The 20,829-nt window shown below is 42.4% G+C and overlaps 1 protein-coding gene across 3 annotated transcripts in view; it reads right to left on the reverse strand.

Annotated features, from left to right (window-relative positions):
• The window catches only part of LOC113960653 (ubiquitin-associated protein 2-like), a 110,238-nt gene that overhangs the window by 36,927 nt on the left and 52,482 nt on the right, over window positions 1-20,829 (reverse strand). The window contains exons 12-19 of one of the 3 annotated variants that reach the window (XM_027670323.1): window positions 18,982-19,256; window positions 17,723-17,895; window positions 15,763-15,970; window positions 14,542-14,581; window positions 11,356-11,527; window positions 10,103-10,169; window positions 8,605-8,791; window positions 7,308-7,399 (exon numbers count right to left, since the gene is read on the reverse strand). In XM_027670323.1, coding sequence (XP_027526124.1) covers window positions 7,308-7,399; window positions 8,605-8,791; window positions 10,103-10,169; window positions 11,356-11,527; window positions 14,542-14,581; window positions 15,763-15,970; window positions 17,723-17,895; window positions 18,982-19,256 — 1,214 coding nt within the window. Of the gene's footprint in view, window positions 1-7,307; window positions 7,400-8,604; window positions 8,792-10,102; window positions 10,170-11,355; window positions 11,540-14,541; window positions 14,582-15,762; window positions 15,971-17,716; window positions 17,896-18,981; window positions 19,257-20,829 lie in introns of all 3 variants that reach the window. The other 2 variants (XM_027670321.1, XM_027670320.1) reach the window with 2 other exon arrangements.

The following is a 20,829-nucleotide window of genomic DNA, read 5'->3' on the forward strand; positions in this document are numbered from 1 at the left end:
AACTCTCCAAGCTGACCCTGCTGAAAAAGATGAATTCTACACTGACCTGTGCCTCCGTACCCAAAAGGTTCCTGCAGATGATAAGATCATTATCCTTGGTGATTTCAACGCCAGAGTAGGTAAGAATTTTGAAGCATGGAAAGGCATATTAGGCAAGCATGGCATTGGAAACTGCAATGATAATGGTCGACTTCTGTTAGAATTCTGTGTGGAGCAACAGTTCACCATCACTAATACTATCTTTCATCAGAAAAACAGTCTGAAGACAACCTGGATGCACTCCAGATCTAAGCATTGGCACCTCATCGATTATGTCTTGGTGTGATGGAGGGATGTCCGCGATGTCCACCATACCCGTGTGATGCCCAGCGCAGAATGCCAAACAGACCATCGGCTTGTGTGCTGTAAGCTCAACTTCAATCTCAAATTCAAACCTAAAAGGGGCAGTATCCCAAGGAGAAGACTCCAAGTTAACAATCTCCAATCAGCCACAGTGAGAGACAAATTCCAGGCAAACCTTCAAACTAGGCTCGAAAACCATTCCACAGATTCTGCAGATTCCTCTCCTGAAACAATTTGGCACCATGTTAAAAAGAGCATCCTGCAATCCTCCGAAGAATCCTTAGGGTTCTCCCTCAAGAAGAACAAGGACTGGTTTGATGAAAACAATCAAGAAATCCAGGATTTGTTGAGGAAGAAGAGAACCGCCCACCAAGCACACCTTGCACTGCCATCCTGTCACGCAAGAAAAATAGCCTTTCGTCTTGCATGCAGCAAGCTCCAACAGAAACTCCGTGACATCCAAAACAAGTGGTGGATTGATCTAGCTGAAAAAACTCAACTATGTGCAGATATGGGTGATCACAAAGGATTCTATGAGGCCCTGAAAACAGCATACGGGCCTACATACCAGGTACAAAGCCCTCTACTCAGTGCAGATGGTCAAACGCTCCTGACAGATAAAACCTCCATTCTGAATCGATGGTCTGAACACTTTCAGACTCTCTTCAGTACTAGCCGTGTAGTCCAAGATTCAGCAATTCAGTCCATCACACAACAACTGGTGAAGTATGAATTGGATACTGCCCCCACTTTAGGAGAAACCCTTAAGGCCATACAGCAGGTGAAAATCGGCAAGGCAGTTGGGGTTGATGGAATTCCACCCGAAGTCTGGAAACATGGGGGCCTTGCACTCTACCAAATTTCATGAGTTTGTAGTGCGCTGTTGGGAACTAGGCGAACTACCTTCAGACCTTCGTGATGCAGTCATCATCACTTTGTATAAGAAGAAAGGAATTAAATCAGATTGCTCAAATTACCGTGGTATTACTCTGCTCTCAATTGCTGGCAAAATCCTGGCAAAAATACTCTTGAACAGACTGATACCTGCTATAGCAGAAGGAATTCTACATGAAAGACAGTGTGGTTTCAGAGCCAACAGGAGTACCATAGACATGGTATTTGTTCTCAGACAACTGCAAGAGAAGTGTAGGGAACAGAACAAAGGTCTTTATGTAACCTTTGTCGACCTCACCAAGGCTTTCGATACTGTGAGCAGAAAAGGTCTGTGGTAGATTTTGGAACGTTTAGGATGTCCCCCCAAGTTCCTTAAAATGATCATCTCACTCCACGAGGATCAGCACGGCCAAGTCAGATATGGCAATGCACTTTCTGAGCCCTTTCTAATAAAGAATGGCGTGAAACAAGGCTGCGTTCTCGCTCCTACCCTATTCACAGTCTTTTTCAGCATGATGCTCCAAAGGGCCACGGCAGACCTCGATGATCAGGACGGTATCTACATTCGATATCGTACTGATGGAAGCCTATTCAATCTAAGGCGACTGAAGGCCCACACCAAGACCTTAAACCATCTTGTCCGAGAGCTGCTTTATGCTGATGATGCTGCCCTTGTTGCCCACACAGAAGCAGCCCTACAGTGTTTAACATCCTGCTTTGCAGACGCTGCTGAGCTCTTTGGGCTGGAAGTCAGCCTAAAGAAGACAGAAGTTCTCCATCAACCTGCACCTCAGGAAGTCCCCCATAATCCCCACATCACCATTGGCCAATCAGAACTCAAATCAGTCCAGCAGTTTAATTACCTAGGCAGCCTCATCTCCTCGGATGGCAAGATTGACAGGGAGATAGACAACAGGCTAGCAAAGGCATATAGTGCTTTCAGAAAGCTTCATAAAAGAGTTTGGCGAAATAAACACCTGAACAAAAGTACAAAGATCAGTGTTTACAGAGCCATAGTGCTGTCTACTCTCTTTTATGGATCCGAATCATGGGTCATCTACCGCCACCACCTGCGTCTCCTAGAACGCTTCCATCAACGCTGCCTCCATACAATCCTAAACATCCACTGGTCAGATTATGTGACCAATACATCTGTTCTTGAACAAGCCGCAGTCACAAGTACTGAGGCCATGTTACTGAGAACGCAGCTGCGTTGGGCAGGGCACGTCTCCAGGATGAAGGACCACCGCCTCCCTAAGATCCTGCTTTATGGTGAACTTGCCACCGGCTGCCGCAAGAGAGGAGCCCCAAAGAAAAGATACAAGGACTCCGTGAAACAACATCTCAGCCTTGGCCATATTGACCACCATAACTGGTCTACTCTGGCCTCCAATCGGGAGGTCTGGAGACACACCATCTATAATGCTGCTGATGCCTTTGAGAAAGCACGCAGGATCACCCTTGAGGAGAAAAGACAATGCAGAAAGAATCGTACCTTGCGAAATATACCATCTAAGGAGTTTTTCTGCTGTGCCTTTTGCAACCGGACATGCCTATCTCGTATTGGTCCTTTTAGCCACCAATGCGCTTGTAAGAAACGTGGGTAGAGCCCTTCCCAAATCTTCGTTTGCGAAGCCTAGCCATGATGACAAAGTAGAGAGGACTTACAATCTGCCTGTATTCTGGGATGTGCATCCTCCAGAAACCTATGGTACCTCGGAAAGCTTGCATTTCCTTCTTGCTGGCCGCTGGAGACATTGTTGTTTTCTTGTTGATGACTTCTCTTGGGATCTGATGGCATCTGTCCTGCCACTTCACTCCCAGGAACTGGATTTCTCTGGCAGGTCCCTTGACCTTACTCCATTTGGTGGCAAACCCAGTTTTCAGGAGAATCTGGATGATCTTCTCTCCTTTCTTAAAGACTTCTTCTGCCATGTTCCCCCATACAATGATGTCATCAATGTACTGCAGATGTTCTGGAGCCTCACCTTTCTCTAGTGTAACCTGGATCAGTCCGTGGCAGATGGTGGCACTGTGTTTCCACCCATGGGGCAGTCAGTTCCAGGTGTACTGCATGCCCCTCCAGGTGAAAGTAAACTGTGACCAGCCCTCTCCTGCCAAAGGAATGGAGAAAAACGCATTAGCAATATCAGTGGTGGCACCACTTTGCTGCCTTAGACTCCAGTTCATACTGAAGCTCCAGCATGTCTGCCACAGCGGCACTGAATGATGGGGTAACTTCATTTCAAGCCATGATAGCCCGCTGTCAGTCTCCATTCTCCATTGGGCTTATGCATGGACCAAATGTGGGTTGTTGAAGGGTGAGCAATTCTTGCTGACCACTCCTTGGCTCTCCAGCTTGTGGATCATCTTATGGATGGGGATCATGGAGTCTCGGTTTGTGCGATATTGCCCACAATGCGCTGTTGCAGTGGCGATTGGCACCTGCTGTTCTTCAACCTTTAGCAGTCCCACAGCAGAAGGATTCTCTGAGAGGCCAGGCAATGCATTCAACTGTTTAATCCCTTCTGTCTCTACAGCAGCTATCCCAAAAACCCACCAATGTCCTTTTGGATCTTTGAAATGCCCATTCTTTAGGCAATTGATACCCAGGATCCGTGGGACGTCTGGACCAGTCACAATGGGCTACCTCTGCTACTCCTTCCCCATCAAGCTCGCTTCAGCTTCCACCACTGCCAGCTCTTGAGAACCCCCTGTCACTCCAGCAATTGAAATAGACTCCACGCCCACATGCCCTGATGGCATTGGAGTGCATTGTGCACGAGTGTCAACCAAAGCTCTGTATTCTTGTGGGTCTCCTGTGCCAGGTCATCAGATCCACACAGTCCAATAGACACAGTTAGCCGTGACTAAAGGCAGCGCCCCTCTAATGCTGGTCTTGGTAATCGTGGCTTTCTCCCTGTGAGTACTTACGGGAGGTGTCTTCTAAGGGATCAGACATGTTATCGTCACTCTGGTTCTGTCTAGGGGCTTGCCCACGGGAGACTGGGGCTACATCCATCCTCGTGGAATTGCTTCTGGCCATTTTTCCTTTTAACTCCCGTGCCCATGCTGATAAAGCAAAGTTGGGTTTTCCACCCCATTTACTCATGTCTTCCCCATGTTTGCGTAGGAATAACCACAGGTTGTTCCATGTGGTGTACCCCCTCTCCCTAGCCAGGGGACGCCTGTTTCAGATAGCAGGGGCCTAAGTTTGCACCGGCAAGAGACATGGACAATGCTCTCTTTAAACTCCTCTCTGAGTTTTTTGTGGTCATTTTTTACTTCCTCAGTTAGTGCCCAGAGGTCTGCAACTAATTTTTCTACAGAAGAGTTAGGGGGCCATAACAGGGCATGGACAATCTCATTATATGTCCTGAATTTACTCAAGATAGTGCCCACTGTTTCTTGATTTTTCTTCCAGTGCATTGTCACCAGGAAATAAGCATATATGGGTGGTCCTGCGTGTCCGAGGTTCCACCACATCTGTGATGTGCACTTGACCTCGTCAGGGTCGCTATTGGATTGCCCGTCCCTTGTGAAAAGTATCTCTAACAGTGCCATTTCTCTCAGGCATCAGATCCCATCTTCCATGGTCTCCCAGGTGCAAAGATGATGCCCCTGCAGGTCATCTCTGTAAACAAACCTCTCTCTTACGCTTCTTGAAAGCTGTGCCCAGAGATGAAGGGGTTCTGACTCTTACAAACCCCTGGTTAATACCCGCATCCTGAGACAGGGATCCTAAATACCTTGCTTCAGTACCATCAAGCAGCACAGCTTCACCCATAGGATCCTAGACTCAAATCAAACAGGTCAGAATGGGTTCATCTGGTCATCAAGTGATGTCTTTCCTCAGGTTGTGGAGATTATCAAACGAAAGGGATTTGGTGATTATTTCTGACTGGGTCTGTTATTTGTGAGGGTCTTGCCTCCCCATCATCGTCTACCTGGTGAACTGATTTGGTCTTATATTTTCTCTTTTGGATGGGGCAACTTCTATTGGCCTGGGTTGTCCCTCTGGTTTTGTTACACTCTGAGTTGCCATGGTGTCAGGTGTTTTGTTCCCTTTCTTTTCCTCCTGGAGGTGCTGCACCATACTGAGTAGCTTTCGGTAGGCAGTGACCAGGGCTCCACATGCAACCACAAGCTACCCCTCCATAGATCTACTGTGGCAGTTTTCCCTCACCATTCTCATCACCTTGACAGGGTCCTGCAGTTGTTCAAGGGTGAACTTCCAGGTCACCGGAGTAGAAACATTCTCCAAGAACTTACCCACGCCCTCCCACAACCCATGCCACTCAAAACTATCCACTCCTGGGGCGGGCTTCTGGACACATTCCTGATAGATCTTTGTCCTACCTTCATACATAAGAAAGAGCATCAAAATGCAAACTGCCAAACATACCACAAAGAGTAAGGTATCTCTAACATCTAGAGAGAATTTAAACTCTTCAAAAACTGTTGTGGCAGACCTGAAGGAGAAATGGGTGAAGAATTGGAAGAAAACGCTCCCCTGCGTTCCTCCCCCAGATTGGGTGCCATTATCACGAAACCCCCAATGATAACAGCTTAGGTTAGGGTAGGAAAACAACCCTGAAAACACATTCCAAAGGAGACTTATAGGCATTGAATTTACAACCCCACAAATCCAAGTTACAAACTTAAAAATAGCCACAGCTACCTTGCTTTTAGAATCCATTTTGAGATAAACACCTATGAATGGGAAATACATATGCAGGAATACATGCCAAATAAACAGGAATAAATCAATCAACATGATGCCAGAGGGGTTCTATATCCAATACACAAGTGGATTATTCAAAACTGTTATTCTTTTTCCACTTTTTCTCTCATTGCCTCATGTTGCGTGCCCAATTATTGTCTTGGTTTACTGACGATATGTCCCAGGAGGCAGGACCTCTGATGGAATAAAAACACCCCCCCCTCCAAAATGATAATTTTTTTTTTAAATTACAAAGCATTCAAGTGAAGTATGAAAATGAATAACAGTTTTACTAAAAATGGAGAACAAAACAGAACAAAAGAAAAAAACAAACAACAACAGAAATTAATGTCACCTACAACCACTCTTTCAGTGTATACCACCGAGATGGCAATGCAGTCCTGATGGAGGTCATGTTCAGACCTGGGAGGGGGGAGTACTGATGTGCAGAGTGGTGCCAGCGGTGCTACTCCAAGGCAGTAGGGGCAGCAGCAGTGGCGGCAGCAGTCAGCGGAGGCAGTGGCGGCAGCCGCAAGCGGCACTACTCCAGGGCAGTAACGGCAGTAATGGCAGCAACAGCAGCAGGGACTGTTGCAGTGGCTTTGAGCAGCGGGGAGGCAGCAGGGACAGTTGCTGTGGCACAGTTCCGGGCGGCAGGGATGATTGCCCCAACTTCAAGCAGAGGGGAGGCTGCAGGGACAGCTGCTGCAGCACAGGCAGCATGGCTCGAAGGTGCAGCCCAGCCGAACGGCAACAGCAGCAGTGAGGTGGGAAAACTGACCAGAGACCAGAACCACAACGAGAGACAGAGAGGAGCTCAACTGCGCTTCTGCCCTCTGGAACCAGAGAGAGCATGTTCCGGTCCTGCTAGCAAGTTTATCTTATTAAGTTCTCGCCGTATTTCCTGTCAGGACCCTTCATCCCTCCCTGCCCCCACCCGTTCACAGGGGAAGAGAGGGGAGGTGTTCCCTTGCGCTCTCCAAAACCATGTGATGATATGAAAAAATTAAACAAGAAAATCTTCTTCATTTAGCTAAACCATAACACTATGTAATACTATCTATTCCAGTAACACAAACCTAAATGGGTTTAATTTTATTCAAAGGGCCATAGCAACATGCATGTTTAGCTTCAACAGGAGCCAGATCAGGTCTGTACCAACAGTTATACAGTTTACTTTCAACAGTAAACCCTCACTGAATACATTTCACATTCTTCAGCATTTGGAACAAGAATTCCAGGTACAACATGTGCCAACAAAAATGCCTTGGCATAGACAGCAGGAGGTCTGGAGGGCCCACTTGCACCAAGGCTTAAACAATCAATGACAAACAATTAAATTGCTTACTGGGTAGGCAGGCAGAAGTCCTCCAGGTCCCACAATATACTGGTTATGCAACAAAGGTGGTACACCTTGAGGCAGATTTGGGGGAGCTTTGCCTGTAGAATCAAAATACAGACACTTTATTAAGTCTTTAGAAAGAAAAGGCTTCAGCATTGAGACAAGATAGCTCACGAGTCCTGGCAGATGCACTGTCTTAGTTTGTAAAGAGCAGAACTACGCAGAAGAATTTTGTGCTGGTTGATGAAAACACTCAAAATAGCCTGGAGAGTTTACCCATGCCTCAAGGAAGGGAAAGCATAGGCTACTTAAGACTGAAAACAGTCCCATCAGAAAACAATCTGATTTTGTTATTTACTCTGTCCAAGAGAATTACAAGAATTACAGGAACTTCTCCTTTCCTTGGTCATCTCCTGAAGGCAAAATTCAGGCACTGTTCTCAGTCTAAGAGCAAATTATCTCCTTTCATTTTCTGCTCTGTCAACACATTGCAATAGACTGGAAAGCACTAAATGCTGCCAGCATATTTTTTGTGGGTGACTTACTGCAGCTGAGAATAGCAAAGAGGAGATTGAAATGGTTTCAGTTGCCTATGTGAAGGAGTGCTAGGAAGCAGAAGAGTAAAAAAAAAGCACTTTGACCAGTCATCAGACACTTTATTTACAAGCTATGGAAATGACAAATTCTTCTGTAAGTGTCATCTTCATATTCCCTCCATAGGATTTTTTTTTAGCAGTTCAAGCTGATTAAAGAAAAAGAATTTAGCATTGCTTTCACTTCAGTGTAGGAAGCCTCCCAACCTTCTCTGTGGTTCCTTTTTCTGAAGTGCTATTTTCTGTGGAATGACACAGACATTACACCTTTTTCCTTTCTCTAGATGTGGCAGTAGGGATGTGGCATATCATAATAAGGACACTGCAGTATAGTTTGATACTGCCAAATGAATTCAAGTCACAGAGAAGACTGAAATTAAAGGTAACGTGAACCCACAGCCAAGAGCTGGAGTACAAAAAGGGTGAATCTCCTAGTCCAAAACTTCCAAAGTCAGAACTGCTCTGGTTTCTATTTTTAAAGCTCTTTGGGGATGGAATATGCTACACAAATGCCACATAACATCCTAACAAATATTTCAAATACACAAACCCAGGCAACTTTATTTTATAACTCAGCAAATAAAGCATGCTGAAAATGCTAGTCAAGAGTGTGGATTTCTTAGTGTAGCTATGGCTGGCAAGATGCTCAACTGACAGCCCTGCTGACTGAAGTCCTCTGTCTATCCACATCATCTGTTAATATTGCAAACCTGAAGACACTAAGGGAGCTGCCCGTGTGGTAGCAGACACACTGGTAACACTCAGGCCAAGGCTGACTGTAGTGTTCATACTGCTTGCCATGCTGACAACTGAGGAGGTGCTGCTAGTGGCTGAGGTTGAAGCAGTTGAAAAGGTTGTTGAAGGCTGGAGCAAAGTTGTGTTCTCAACACTAGTGTGCTAGAAAGGAGACAAAAAGAATGAGGATCACAGAGCAAATGAGGCACAGTGAAAGATGCTGGGGGGAGGGAACAAAACTAAAAATCAAAACCAACAATCTTTTAAGTAACAGCAGTACACATAAAAAATAATGCATTATCTATGTACAAGGCAAGCAAATAAGTTGCATGATTGTGATTTTTAAGTATTCAAAGAAAATTATTACATAAGAGTTAAATTCAAACTGCTGTATTATCACAAAATTATACCACAGTAGCTCAAATGTCACTCCATTTCATTATTTCTTGCCCTTTTTGCTTGTATACTCCTTTAAGCTAGTATTTGTTATGTTAAATAAACTCTTATATTCTTCCAAAAGACAGTATTTGTTTTCAAAATACAGGACACTGCTATTGTGATTTCCTCAATGCATTTGTGGAATTTAAAAGATTAAAACTGCAGTGCCCCACAACAGAGTCAATGTGGTAAACCGAAACGCAGACCAAATGTATTATAGGAACCCATGAGGATAAAGGAGTTCCTGGTTTGAATCCACCACAATACAGTGCCTTAGCTGTAAGGTGATCACACCTGCAAAACAGTGTCATCAACACTCAGAAGCCAAAAAGAACTCTGACAACAGAAAAGAAGGACATTTGGATAAGGGTGATTTTTTAAGTTATATATACAGCAGAGATGGAGCACTGCCAAAATTCAAGAATAAAGAAAAGCAGTAACCTATCTGCACACCCCAACTGGGATTGTACAGACAGAACAAGGCAGCGTCTCTCTGACTTTCATTTGTGCAACCTCATCTACAGCACTGTGTTCGCTACCATTTGTCTTATCTCTAATGCCTTAAATACACAGATGACAACGTCACATGGTAAACTCTAAAATCATCTGTCCTGAGGCATTTTTCATGACATGCATCATTCCATCACCTGCATTTTGCCAGCTAACCTCTCCAGTGGAGACTGCTAACAGTCCACATTTTAGAGCAGTTTCAGACAGCCACTTCTAAAGTTTTGGTTTTTTAAACATATTTGTTATAAGAAATTTTTTCTTTATTCTATCCTCCCTTGCTGGCACAAAAATTTCCTCTACGGTTGTGTGACTGGCAAGTCTCTGTAATAGCTATTCCTGATCAAGTACAAATCACAAGTGGTAAAGACTTTTTTACCACTAGAGAGCTGGCAGTCCTCCTTCCCTGAGATAAAGCTCTTGTTTCAGTTCTTAGCATACTGGGACACACTGAACTAAGAGAGGGTCTTAATCATCAGAGAAACTGACTATATGCCAAACATCTGTGGAAATGGAAATAGGACTTACCACATGCGATGTGCATGAAGACAACACTGAGGCAGGGGAGAGGCTACTCTGATGATTGGAAAGGGAACTAGAAAGAATTTGCAAAGAGTTAATAAAATTATTTTTTCCTAAAACATTTTTAATATATATCTATGTATATACACACACATATATATACAAACACGGAGTAGGTAGCAGAATATTAAAGAATAAAAATCGTAGGTATGTGTATACACATACACACATAGTAGAATATTAAAGAAAAAATTGTCTGTAGGAGTGTGTATATATATGCACATATCTATATGTGTATATATACACACATCCCTACAGATATATTTCCTTTAAATAATATCCTGCTACCATTTAATGAAAAAAATGAAGTACATAGAAAACTATTTCTATCTGTCCAACAGCATCAATCCTCCAACTAAAATTTCTACCAATGTACACAGCTTTTCAACAGACAAATGTTGGGAGAAGATGTTTCCAATGTGAATGGATTAATTCTTGTTACTTGACACATTTACCATTTTATTCAACAGAAAACACTAGTATATTAAGAGACCATGTCCTAGCTGTGAAACATAAAAAACACTGTGGTAGCCCATAAAATAAGTTTCTTATATTAACAAATACAGTACAAAGGTGAGTATTAAAACATAACCAGTACAGCCTCAGGATGTCACCTGCCCAAGGACAAAGCTCAAGTAACAGGCACTGAAAAATCAGACAGTGCAAATGAGCTAAGCTGTGCTAAATGCACTTCCAGGAACACCAATCTGATATTTCAAAGTGTCTTAAGGAAATGTCTTAGAAAAAGACACACACTTTCCCTGTGAAATTATTTCTATTTTCTAATTTTAAGAAATACAAATATAAATGAAAATACAATATTTCAAAACTAGTCAGGAAGTAAATTGTTAGGGAATTATTTCAAATATACGACACTAAACAAAGAGCAGGCAATGCAGGCAAAGTAGGAAAAACAAACTGAATTTAGGTGACATCACTGAAGCAAGAGCTCCTTGAAACACAAAGTTTTTATATACCATGAAAACTTGAGGGCAGCAGCTACTCTATCATAAAGAGGCAGCCCAGAGCTCATACCTTGCAACCAGAAATATCCTGGTCTCTTCTGAATCTCTCTCCTAATTCTAGTTAATGTCAGAAAAGGAGACCCTTGTGCCTGACAGCCCCATACACAATCACCCTTATATCTGTCCTTTCCCCACAATTGAACCCCTTTCAGTTTATCACAACTCCTACTGTACCTGCTTAACTGGGAGAGTGAGCTGCTAGCCAGATCACTGGACTGAGGCAAGTTGCACAACGTTGTTGCATGCTGCGATGCTGAAGGCAGAAGCGAAGCAGTGGTGGACACCATGCTGGGCAGAGAACCAGTAGAAGGTACTGAGGGAGAAGGTTCTGTCTTAAGCACAGGAACTGATGAAGTAGCTGCAACAAGTTAAAAATAGACATTCAAAGACAAATTCCAGCACACTTGACATCCCAGCCTGGATCCAGGAACACAACAGTGTTGTCCCCTTGGTTTAAAAAACCCTGACCATTAAGAACCAGTAACAGTATCAAGAATCAGGCTATTAATGAAAATTCAGACAGCAACAGAACTATAATTTTTTCCCTTTAAGCTCTTCACCTACAATAGATTTATAAAATTTCAATGTTACGTGTGTAGCAAACTTCTGCACCTGGAGAAGAGAAAGCTCTGGAGAGACCTTTTAGCAGCCTTCCAGTACCTGAAGGGGGCCTACAAGAGAGCTGGAGAAGGACTTTTTACAAGGGCACGTAGAAATAGGACAAAGGGGAATGGCTTTAAACTGAAGGAGAGTAGGTTTAGGTTAGCTATTAGGAAGAAACTCTTCCCTGTGAGGGTGGTAAGGCACTGGCACAGGTTGCCCAGAGAATCTGTGGAAGCCCTGTCCCTGGAAGTGTTCAAGGCCAGGCTGGATGGGGCTTTGAGCAACCTGGTCTAGTGGAAGATGTCCCTGTCCACAGCAGGGGGGTTGGAACGAGATGATCTTTAAAGTCCCTTCCAAACCAAATCATTCTATGATTCCATGAACTAAGAAAATTATCAGCACATACAGAAGTGAAAATGTCAAAGAAGACATTGTCAAGACAATGTTAAGAAGAGAGAATTACAAAATAGTTTGCATGCATGAAATAGTTACATGGAAGAAGACTGATTCCAGTTTATGTGTTGGAGATACAGAAAAAAACAAGTGTTCTCAAAGAGGAACTGGCACAGAAAAAGGGACTAATAAAACCATTAGAGAATAATTACAAAAATATTAGGAATTCCCAGATCTTTGCGTTCCATAGCAAAAAGACAAGTCCTGTAGTGAATTTCATAAGTTGTTTATTAATTCTGTACACAAGATTAAGAAAGTTTTCCACTTGAAAAGTTGTTTTTATATATAACAATCTTTCAAGTGGTAACTCTTCGGGCATATACACTTCTCCTGGTCATTTAAATTGAAGTTATCACTAACAAAACATTGTTTATAGGTCAGAATGCTCAACTTCTTTCTACTCAGAAGTATAAAAAAAAAGGCTGCCCTACTAATGACCTACCTGAAGAGATGCTTAAGAGGAAGATAGACTTAAAATTGAAGTGTTGGAATTCCAAAAGATGTTAATTCACACTGCAGCCCTTGAAAACTTCCACAGAGCAGAACATAAAGGTCAGAATATTGAATACTATAATTTAATTATTTTAACTCCAGGAAGAGAGTTGTAGGGGTGGTACAAGTAAAATACCACATTAGAAACTGACCAAGATGAAGATAACAGTTGATATCCGAGTTTTGAGATGTAACAAGAACTAATAGTTTTTGCAGCGGAATGTACCATAGAAACTCCATATAGCTGAGCCAAGTGATTTAAAGGGACTAACCAAGCAAAGTAAAGAAACAATGAAGAAGGGAACTGAGGTAGCAGCCAAGCAACACCAAGTTACTCTATAACCAGGCGTATTGTCTTAAAGAAGTTCATAAGGCAGTCACTTAAAACTTTGGGGGCTCCAGACATGAGATCCCCAATGAAGCCCCTCAGAGATTGTAATGGTTTGATTTATGCCTCTTCCTGGCAACCAGGTCGAAACTAAGGAAGTACCATATCCCAGTATTCCATTCTATTTCTTTACGTAAGCAGACGTAAATAGGAAGGGAGAGAAGGTCAAGCCCTTTCTTCTCTTCCAGCGTACTTGGAGAAAAGCAGCCCTCCCTGCGGCTCCTCCAACCGTGGGGGTGTGGGGCCTGTGGTTTGTCGATAGACTGCTGCCTTCTTTCCGAGTTCGAGAAGGAGATGCAGTGACCGTGGATTGAGACGTTTCTGTTTTCTCAAGGAAAGTATTAAGATTTCATTTGTTAGTTCTTTATTATTGGGTATATCTGTTTTTTCTGTTTTCGGGTGTTGGGAGTTTCTTTCTTATGTGTATACAGTTTTTGTAATTGTATATAAATGTAATATATGTAAATATATATATATTGCATTAGTTCTGTTATCTCGGTTCTCTTAGTTTTTTTGTTTTTTTCCTTTTCCCTTGGTTTTTTGGGGGGGAAGCTTTTGCTGTGGTGTTGGGAACTTGGTGGGGAGCCAGTTCCAAACCGCCACAGAGATCTTATAAGGATATATATATATGCTAATTAGAGTCGGTAAATGTCATGAATATGTAACAAAAATGTGGGGAACCAAAAATGAATTATCATGTAATGTATAAACTGTAGTGGAGATACCTCTATGTGCACTTTGGGAAATGATTCCCAGGGCACCCAGCGTGCTGTGATCATGCAGTGCGTCGTAATAAAAGAATGCCTGGCTTCTAAAACTCACTAATTGAGTCTTAGAGCTTTCTTTAAGAGCCGATTTTAGGCAACAAAGTAATGTCTGTATCAGAGCCAGTACTGTGTTATCATTACTCCGCTGCAAGGCAGCAAGGTACCTGACAGAGCTTCTAACAGGGCACAAGTAGCACTATACCCAGTGAGAGCTGCATTCAGACTATGTGACTTTGTGTCATTACAGCTAAATGCTACTCAGAGCTTCCCAACTGAGAATTGGAAGAATTACTAAGAAATTTGATATTAATTTTTAATTCTATAATTTTTAAAATTTTATATTAATTTGTGGCAGATAAATTCAAAAGAAAAAGCAACAGCAAAGCAGCTCCTTTAATTCTAAGACTGCTTAGGTTTGTAGATTTAATAGAGTTGCTTTCATACTTCAGTTTTAGTCAAGCAGCAAATAGTATATCCTATGCAAATACAAAATAAACTCAAAAGAGTCAGTCAAAAAATAACCAGTGAGAACAAAAAAAAAAGCCAGTGAGAACAATATAAAACCTTAAACCAGACGTGACTGCTGTAGTTGTGCGCACAGCAAGTATTAAGGAAAGGTCAGAAAGCCCTGTGCACAACCAAGCTTTGTAAACTTACTGTCAAGAGTTGCCTGTGTTCTAACACTGCTGTGCCCATTCTGTAAACAAAGGAGAAATGGATGAATAAACTATCCTACAGGTACATTAAATTTTCAGACCGAATGACACACAGAACATGCTTCATGCAAAATTCTATATTCAATTCTAAATTGAAAGACCAAAAAGACAGAAAATTAACTTTTTTTACAGCCTTTAATAAAACCACATAATAAAGTTGTCTCAAGTGCAAGGTGTCCTGAACATATAGAATCCCATACACTGCCCATAATACACCCATCAGCAGGACACCATCCCATGTACTGTATATAACACAAACTTCAGATTCACACCAATATGAAAGAAAGAATTGCATTAACATTTAGGAAATGGTTGTGCTTTTGATTTAATGCAACTCACAATTTTAACTATCCAAGTTACACAGAGATGTTAATTTTTTTGATTGAAAGATAAGACTTGTAAGGCACCAATTGTTGTTTGGATAACACTGGAGTACAGAAGTAGATAGTCTATGCTTGATCCTCACTAGTACATATGAGCTAGTGCAGAAGACGTGTGACTGAGCCATTACATAACAAAGGCCAGGAGTAAATAAACTTACAAACTCTCACAAGTTCCTTAAATATTTGATAAATTAAATTCTCTTAAAACAAACCTACATTCCCTATACAAATAGAGTAGGTGGTTTTGAATACTCCTGAGACTCTCTCTGTCCTAGATTAAATCTCTCCCTATGCTTTTTAAAATAAAAGATGAAACTAATTCCCACTGCCATTTAAATCCAACAAAAGAGTAATGCTGGAAGGGTCACAAACAGTTTGGGATCCATTTGCTAGGTGCCATATTAATTTATTAAATAATATGCCTTTGGATAGAAATTGTCAAGTTATGGCAAAATACCATGACTAATATTTACATACAGAGATAGTTCCTTTTTTAAAAACTAAGCTTCAGGGAAGGAAACTCAACTAGAATGTTGTGTTATTAAGAATAAACGTCAAACAACAATTTAAGACATCAAAACCCATAAAAGCAGAGGCTCTTATATACCAAATACAAAAAATGACTACACAATAGGAAAAGAAAAAACAACAGAGTGGACTTGAGAATCAAAAAATACCACTTGACTTGGTTAAAATATTACTATATCTGGGTAATACAAGTTTAATATGGATAAGAATATTTCCTCTTTTTCAAAGTCTTATTTCTGAAATTCACTCACTGTATCTGCAACAGGGGTTGGTTCAGATGGAGCCATGGAGCTTTGGTACGCTATCCTACTATGCACAGAAGTCTGGTCATAGGAGGAAGTTGTTACTGGGCTAGTGCTCTGGGATGAGCAGGTCAGACTGGAAGAGGTGATGGCAGAGGTTGTGTAGGTGGACTCCTGTACTGTATTGACTATTGGCAAAGAGGTATTCAAAGGATCACTGGAAAAAGTAAAAATTATTTATCAAAATGGTAAACAACATCTCAAACACCTTTGTGAAAATATCAGCTCCTATATAGTTATCTAGAACTACTTTAAACATGCAGTCAAATCTACATTATTTATACTAGCAAATCTAATAATGAGAAAAAATATATAATTTTCCTTTGGCCCCCAGTAATCACTGATTCAAAACCATCAGCTGCACTAAGCACCATTCATCTTCCTCCTGCAAGCCCAATCAAAACAAGAGTTTACAACACAAGCACTTTCTGGTCATGTTATTTCCACCTTCTCAAAGGATATATTTATGAACATAAACTCAATTTTTTAAACAAGTAGATCCATAAAGTCTGGTATATGATGAGAAACGCCCAGTCTCTTTTTACAATAGAATTCAGTCATTAAAGTAGCCGTCTAACAGAATTATGCAAAGTAGAAAAGTGCTTTAAAATGCAGGATTGTTTTACTTTCTAAACAGTTTTTTTTTTTTAGTTTATAGAACTAGAAATTAATGTGAAAATTCATTTTTAACAATATTTCTGAATTGGCTTCAGAAAACTTCCTATTGAAGTCAATTTTTGAATGAATAAGGAAGAAAAAATGGCTTACTGGTACGCTGGCATTTATCATTGACCATTTTAGCATTTCAGTAAGAGGTTCTACATACTGAAAGACTGGTTTCTTTTCTCATCCCATAGAAGCATCATATTTGTAATCTGGTGCCAATCTACTAATACACATACATGGTACAAAGGTAATCTCTCCTCGACCAAAAGTAGAAAAAAAATCATGCTGTGAGGAACAAACCCTTAAAAAAATTTGAAAGTCAGGACAATTAAACACAAGAAAGCAATTCTACAAAAGGTAGTTTAATTATAAAATTATTTACATTCATGTCATCTCCAGCTTCACATCAACCCATCCAGGGAGATTTTGATTGTCATTGGAAAATAAATTTCTCCTTTAAGATGCCATCCACAGAAAACACTTCACAGAATCAGAATTGATTAGGTTGGAAAAGACCTCTGAGATCATTGAGTCCAAACTGTGACCTAACACCACCATGGTCAACTAGACCAGAGCACTAAGTGCCACATCCAGTCTTTCCTTAAACAGCCCCAGGGAAGGAGACTCCATCACCTCCCTGGGCAGTCCATTCCAATATCTAATCACCCTTTCTGTGAAGAAATTCTTCCTAATGCCCAACCTAAACCTCCCCTGGTGCAGCTTGAGGCTATGTCCTCGTGTCCTGTCACTAGTTGCATGGGAGAAGAGGCTGACCTCCACCTGGCTACAACCTCCTTTCAGATAGTTGTAGAGAGCGATAAGGTCTCCCCTGAGCCTCCTCTTCTCCAGGCTAAACAACCCCAGTTCCCTCAGCCACTACTCATAGGACATGTGTTTCAGACCCTTCACCAGGTTTGTTGCCCTGGATTCGCTCCAGCATCTTAATGTCTTTTCTGTATTGAGGGGCCCAGAACTGGACACAGCACCTGAGGTGTGGCCTCACCAGTGCTGAGTACAGGGGAAGAATCACTTCTCTGGTCCTGCTGCCACACAATTGCTGATACAGGCCAGGATGCCATTGGCCCTCTTGGCCACCTGGGCACACTGCTGGCTCATGTTCATTCACCTTACATGTCATCATATTTCCCCCTCCCATTACATGGTAACTGTGCCTTGATGTTTTTGGCAGTTTTGAACCCTTAAAGAAGACATGCAAGAAGGCAGGAGGGGAACTCACACATACTTTAGAGATTCTGTGTACAAGCTATTGTTGGTTGCCTGGCTGGTATTCTCACTGCTTGAAGATGATCCTAATTCTGGGAGTGCAGGCTCTGATCCAAACTCCAAAGCTCCAAACTGAACATTTAATCCTGTCACATCTGCTGATCCAGGCATTTCCACTGCAGAGGCAGGAATCTTAAAGGAGGAAAAAACCCAACATAATTCCTTTGCATGCACTATCTGTATTAAAGATATCAGTAACTGACATCCTCGCATCCCTTAACTACAGGCTTCTTCAGTTACTGCCTCAGCCTTTGCTGCTAATTAGATCTGTGACAACCCCCCACTTTACATAAATTAACTACATTCTTGTAACCTGAAATAAATTCATCGATGCTGTGCCCTGATCTGGAGCTGAAACAATAAGCCATACTGTTCTACAATATCAAAGTGTCATCTGTGTCCATCCCTCTCAGCCAATATTAATCTTGTGGCTACTAAGTCAATCCAAAAGTCAAACAGCAACAGTCATTTTCCATGCAGAGCAATCAGATATGTGCTTGGAAAAGACAACACTATTTTGAACCTAAAAACTATTCAGCTTTGAATTTTCTGCTATATAAACAAGAAACAGAACATGGTCTTTGCTCTCCTTCTCCCTAGAAACTTATATATAGAATCATTTGGGTTGGAAAAGACCCTTAAGATCATAAAGTCCTACCATTAATCCAGCATTGCCAAGTCCACAACTAAACCATGTCCCTAAGCACCACATCTACGTGGCTTTTAAATCCCTCCAGGAATGGTGACTATTCCAATGCTTGACAACCCTTTCTGTGAAAAAATTTTTCCTACTATCCAATCTAAATCTCCCCTAGTGCAACTTCAGTCCATTTCCTCTCATCTTGTCACTTGTTACCAGGAAGAAGAGACCACTCCCCACCTGGCTACAACCTCCTTTCAGGTAGTTGTAGAGAGCAATAAGGTCCCCCCTGAGCATCCTCTTCTCCAGACTAAACAACCCCAACTCCCTCAGCCACAACTCATAAGACTTGTGCTCCAGCCCCTTCCCCAGCTCCATTTCCTTCTTTGGACTTGCTCCAGCCCCTCAATTTCTTTCTTGCAGTGAGGGGCCCAAAACTGGACACAGGATTCAAGGTGTGGCCTCACCAGTGCCAAGTACAGAGGGACAATAACTTCCTCGGTTATGCTGGTCACACTATTGCTGATACAAGCTTTTGTATGTTTATATGTTTACTAAGGACAAATTCAATGACCCACCTTGGATGATGGAATTATCCTCCGTTTTGGTGGTTTTATCTGCTTCTGCTGGCTTTGGTGGGCAGTCACTGCCTGGTTATCCATAGATATAGTGGAGAGCTGTAACATTTTGCTAACAGCTGTAGAGGTGTCTACTGGTGACGGCTCGTGGAGTTTTACCTGGGAGGAGAAGGACTCCAGCCCAGGAGGAGAAACAGGGACTGTCTGTGTTTGTTGTTGCTGTCGCTGGGCCAGATGGCTCAGAACTGGGGAGGGTTCAGGCTGGGATTTCAAGTCTGGTCAGTATTGGGAAAAAGAAATATCAAAATTAAAGCATTGAACTCTGTTATTCATGCTTCTACCCTTTTTGAAAGAATGTGGGTGACTTGACACACAGGACAGCTATGATTTTATAGAATGTGCAAGTCTTTCAGACATCACACGAGTTTCATATTTAATATTACCATTGTAATAATAAGGCCAACACCTGATCACAGAATCACAGAATCACAGAATCGATCAGGTTGGAAAAGAGCTCCGAGATCATCAAGTCCAACCCTTGATCCAACACCACCGTGGTTACTAGACCATGGCACTGATGCCACATCCAGTCTCATCTTAAAAACCTCCAGGGATGGAGAATCTACCACTTCCCTGGGCAGCCCATTCCAGTGTCTGATTACTCTCTCTGTAAAAAATTTTTTCCTAATATTCAACCTAAACCTCCCCTGGCACAGCTTAAGACTGAGTCCTCTTGACCTACTGCTGGTTGCCTGGGAGAAGAGACCGATGCCCACTTGGCTACAACTTCCTTTCAGGGAGTTGTAGAGAGTGATGAGGTCTCCCCTGAGCCTCCTCTTCTCTAGGTTAAAAAACCCCAGCTCCCTCAGCTTCTCCTCATAGGACTTGTGCTCGAGTCCCTTCACCAGCCTCGTTGCTCTTCTCTGGACCTGCTCCAGCACCTCAATATCCTTCCTGAACTGAGGGGCCCAGAGCTGGACACAGCACTCCAGGTGTGGCCTCACCAGCGCTGAGTACAGGGGAAGAATCACTCCCCTGGTCCTGTTGACCACACTGTTCCTGATCCAGGTGATGCCTTAAGCCCCTAATGGTTTCCTTATTTTTCTACCTTATAAGTTTTATAGGTAATAGAAGTAGATTTTAGAAACAACCCTTTCTCCCTCTTCCCTGTAGCACCCCTTAGTTTATACATTCCTTAACCCTCTTACCCCATTCCATACTCCCCATATCAGCCCTATCCCCATATCCAGTAGATGTTTTGTCTCTTGTCAAGGTAAGCCTGTCTTGTTTGGGGAACGCTTGTATCTTGGCCTAAACCGCAGTACACAGTCAAAGAACTGGGTGACTCTGCTCTCTGTACCCCGACGATGATGAAGGATGATGAAGAGAGGGTCCCAAAATGCACCCCAGACCCAATTTCTAAGGGGTGGGCCAGGGGGTGGACCAGGCCAAAACTTATGGGGTGGACACACTTGGGATTGGCCAGATATTGTTATATATTTTAACATCTCAGGCACAGCCTGCGCGCGTCGTGTACCATCAGTTGCCTTGGCACGATTAAACCCTTTCCTTATCTCACCCTAATTAACGGCTCCTGGATTTTTTTCTTAGCACCAGCCGAGCAGGCAACACAGGTCAGGATGCCATTGGCCTTCTTGGCCACCTGGGCACACTGCTGGCTCATGTTCAGCTTCCTGTCAATATTCTCTACTTTAAATAAACAGCTGTGGGCAAGCATTATTAAGAATCATAGAAATGTTTAGGTCGGAAAAGACGTCTAAGATCAAGTCCTACCGTTAACCCAGCATTGCCAAGTCCACAACTAAACCATGTCCCTAAGCACCACAT

Source organism: Neopelma chrysocephalum, unplaced genomic scaffold, assembly GCF_003984885.1.
Source record: "Neopelma chrysocephalum unplaced genomic scaffold, ASM398488v2 Primary Assembly neopelma1_96827, whole genome shotgun sequence".
Taxonomy (NCBI): domain Eukaryota; kingdom Metazoa; phylum Chordata; class Aves; order Passeriformes; family Pipridae; genus Neopelma; species Neopelma chrysocephalum.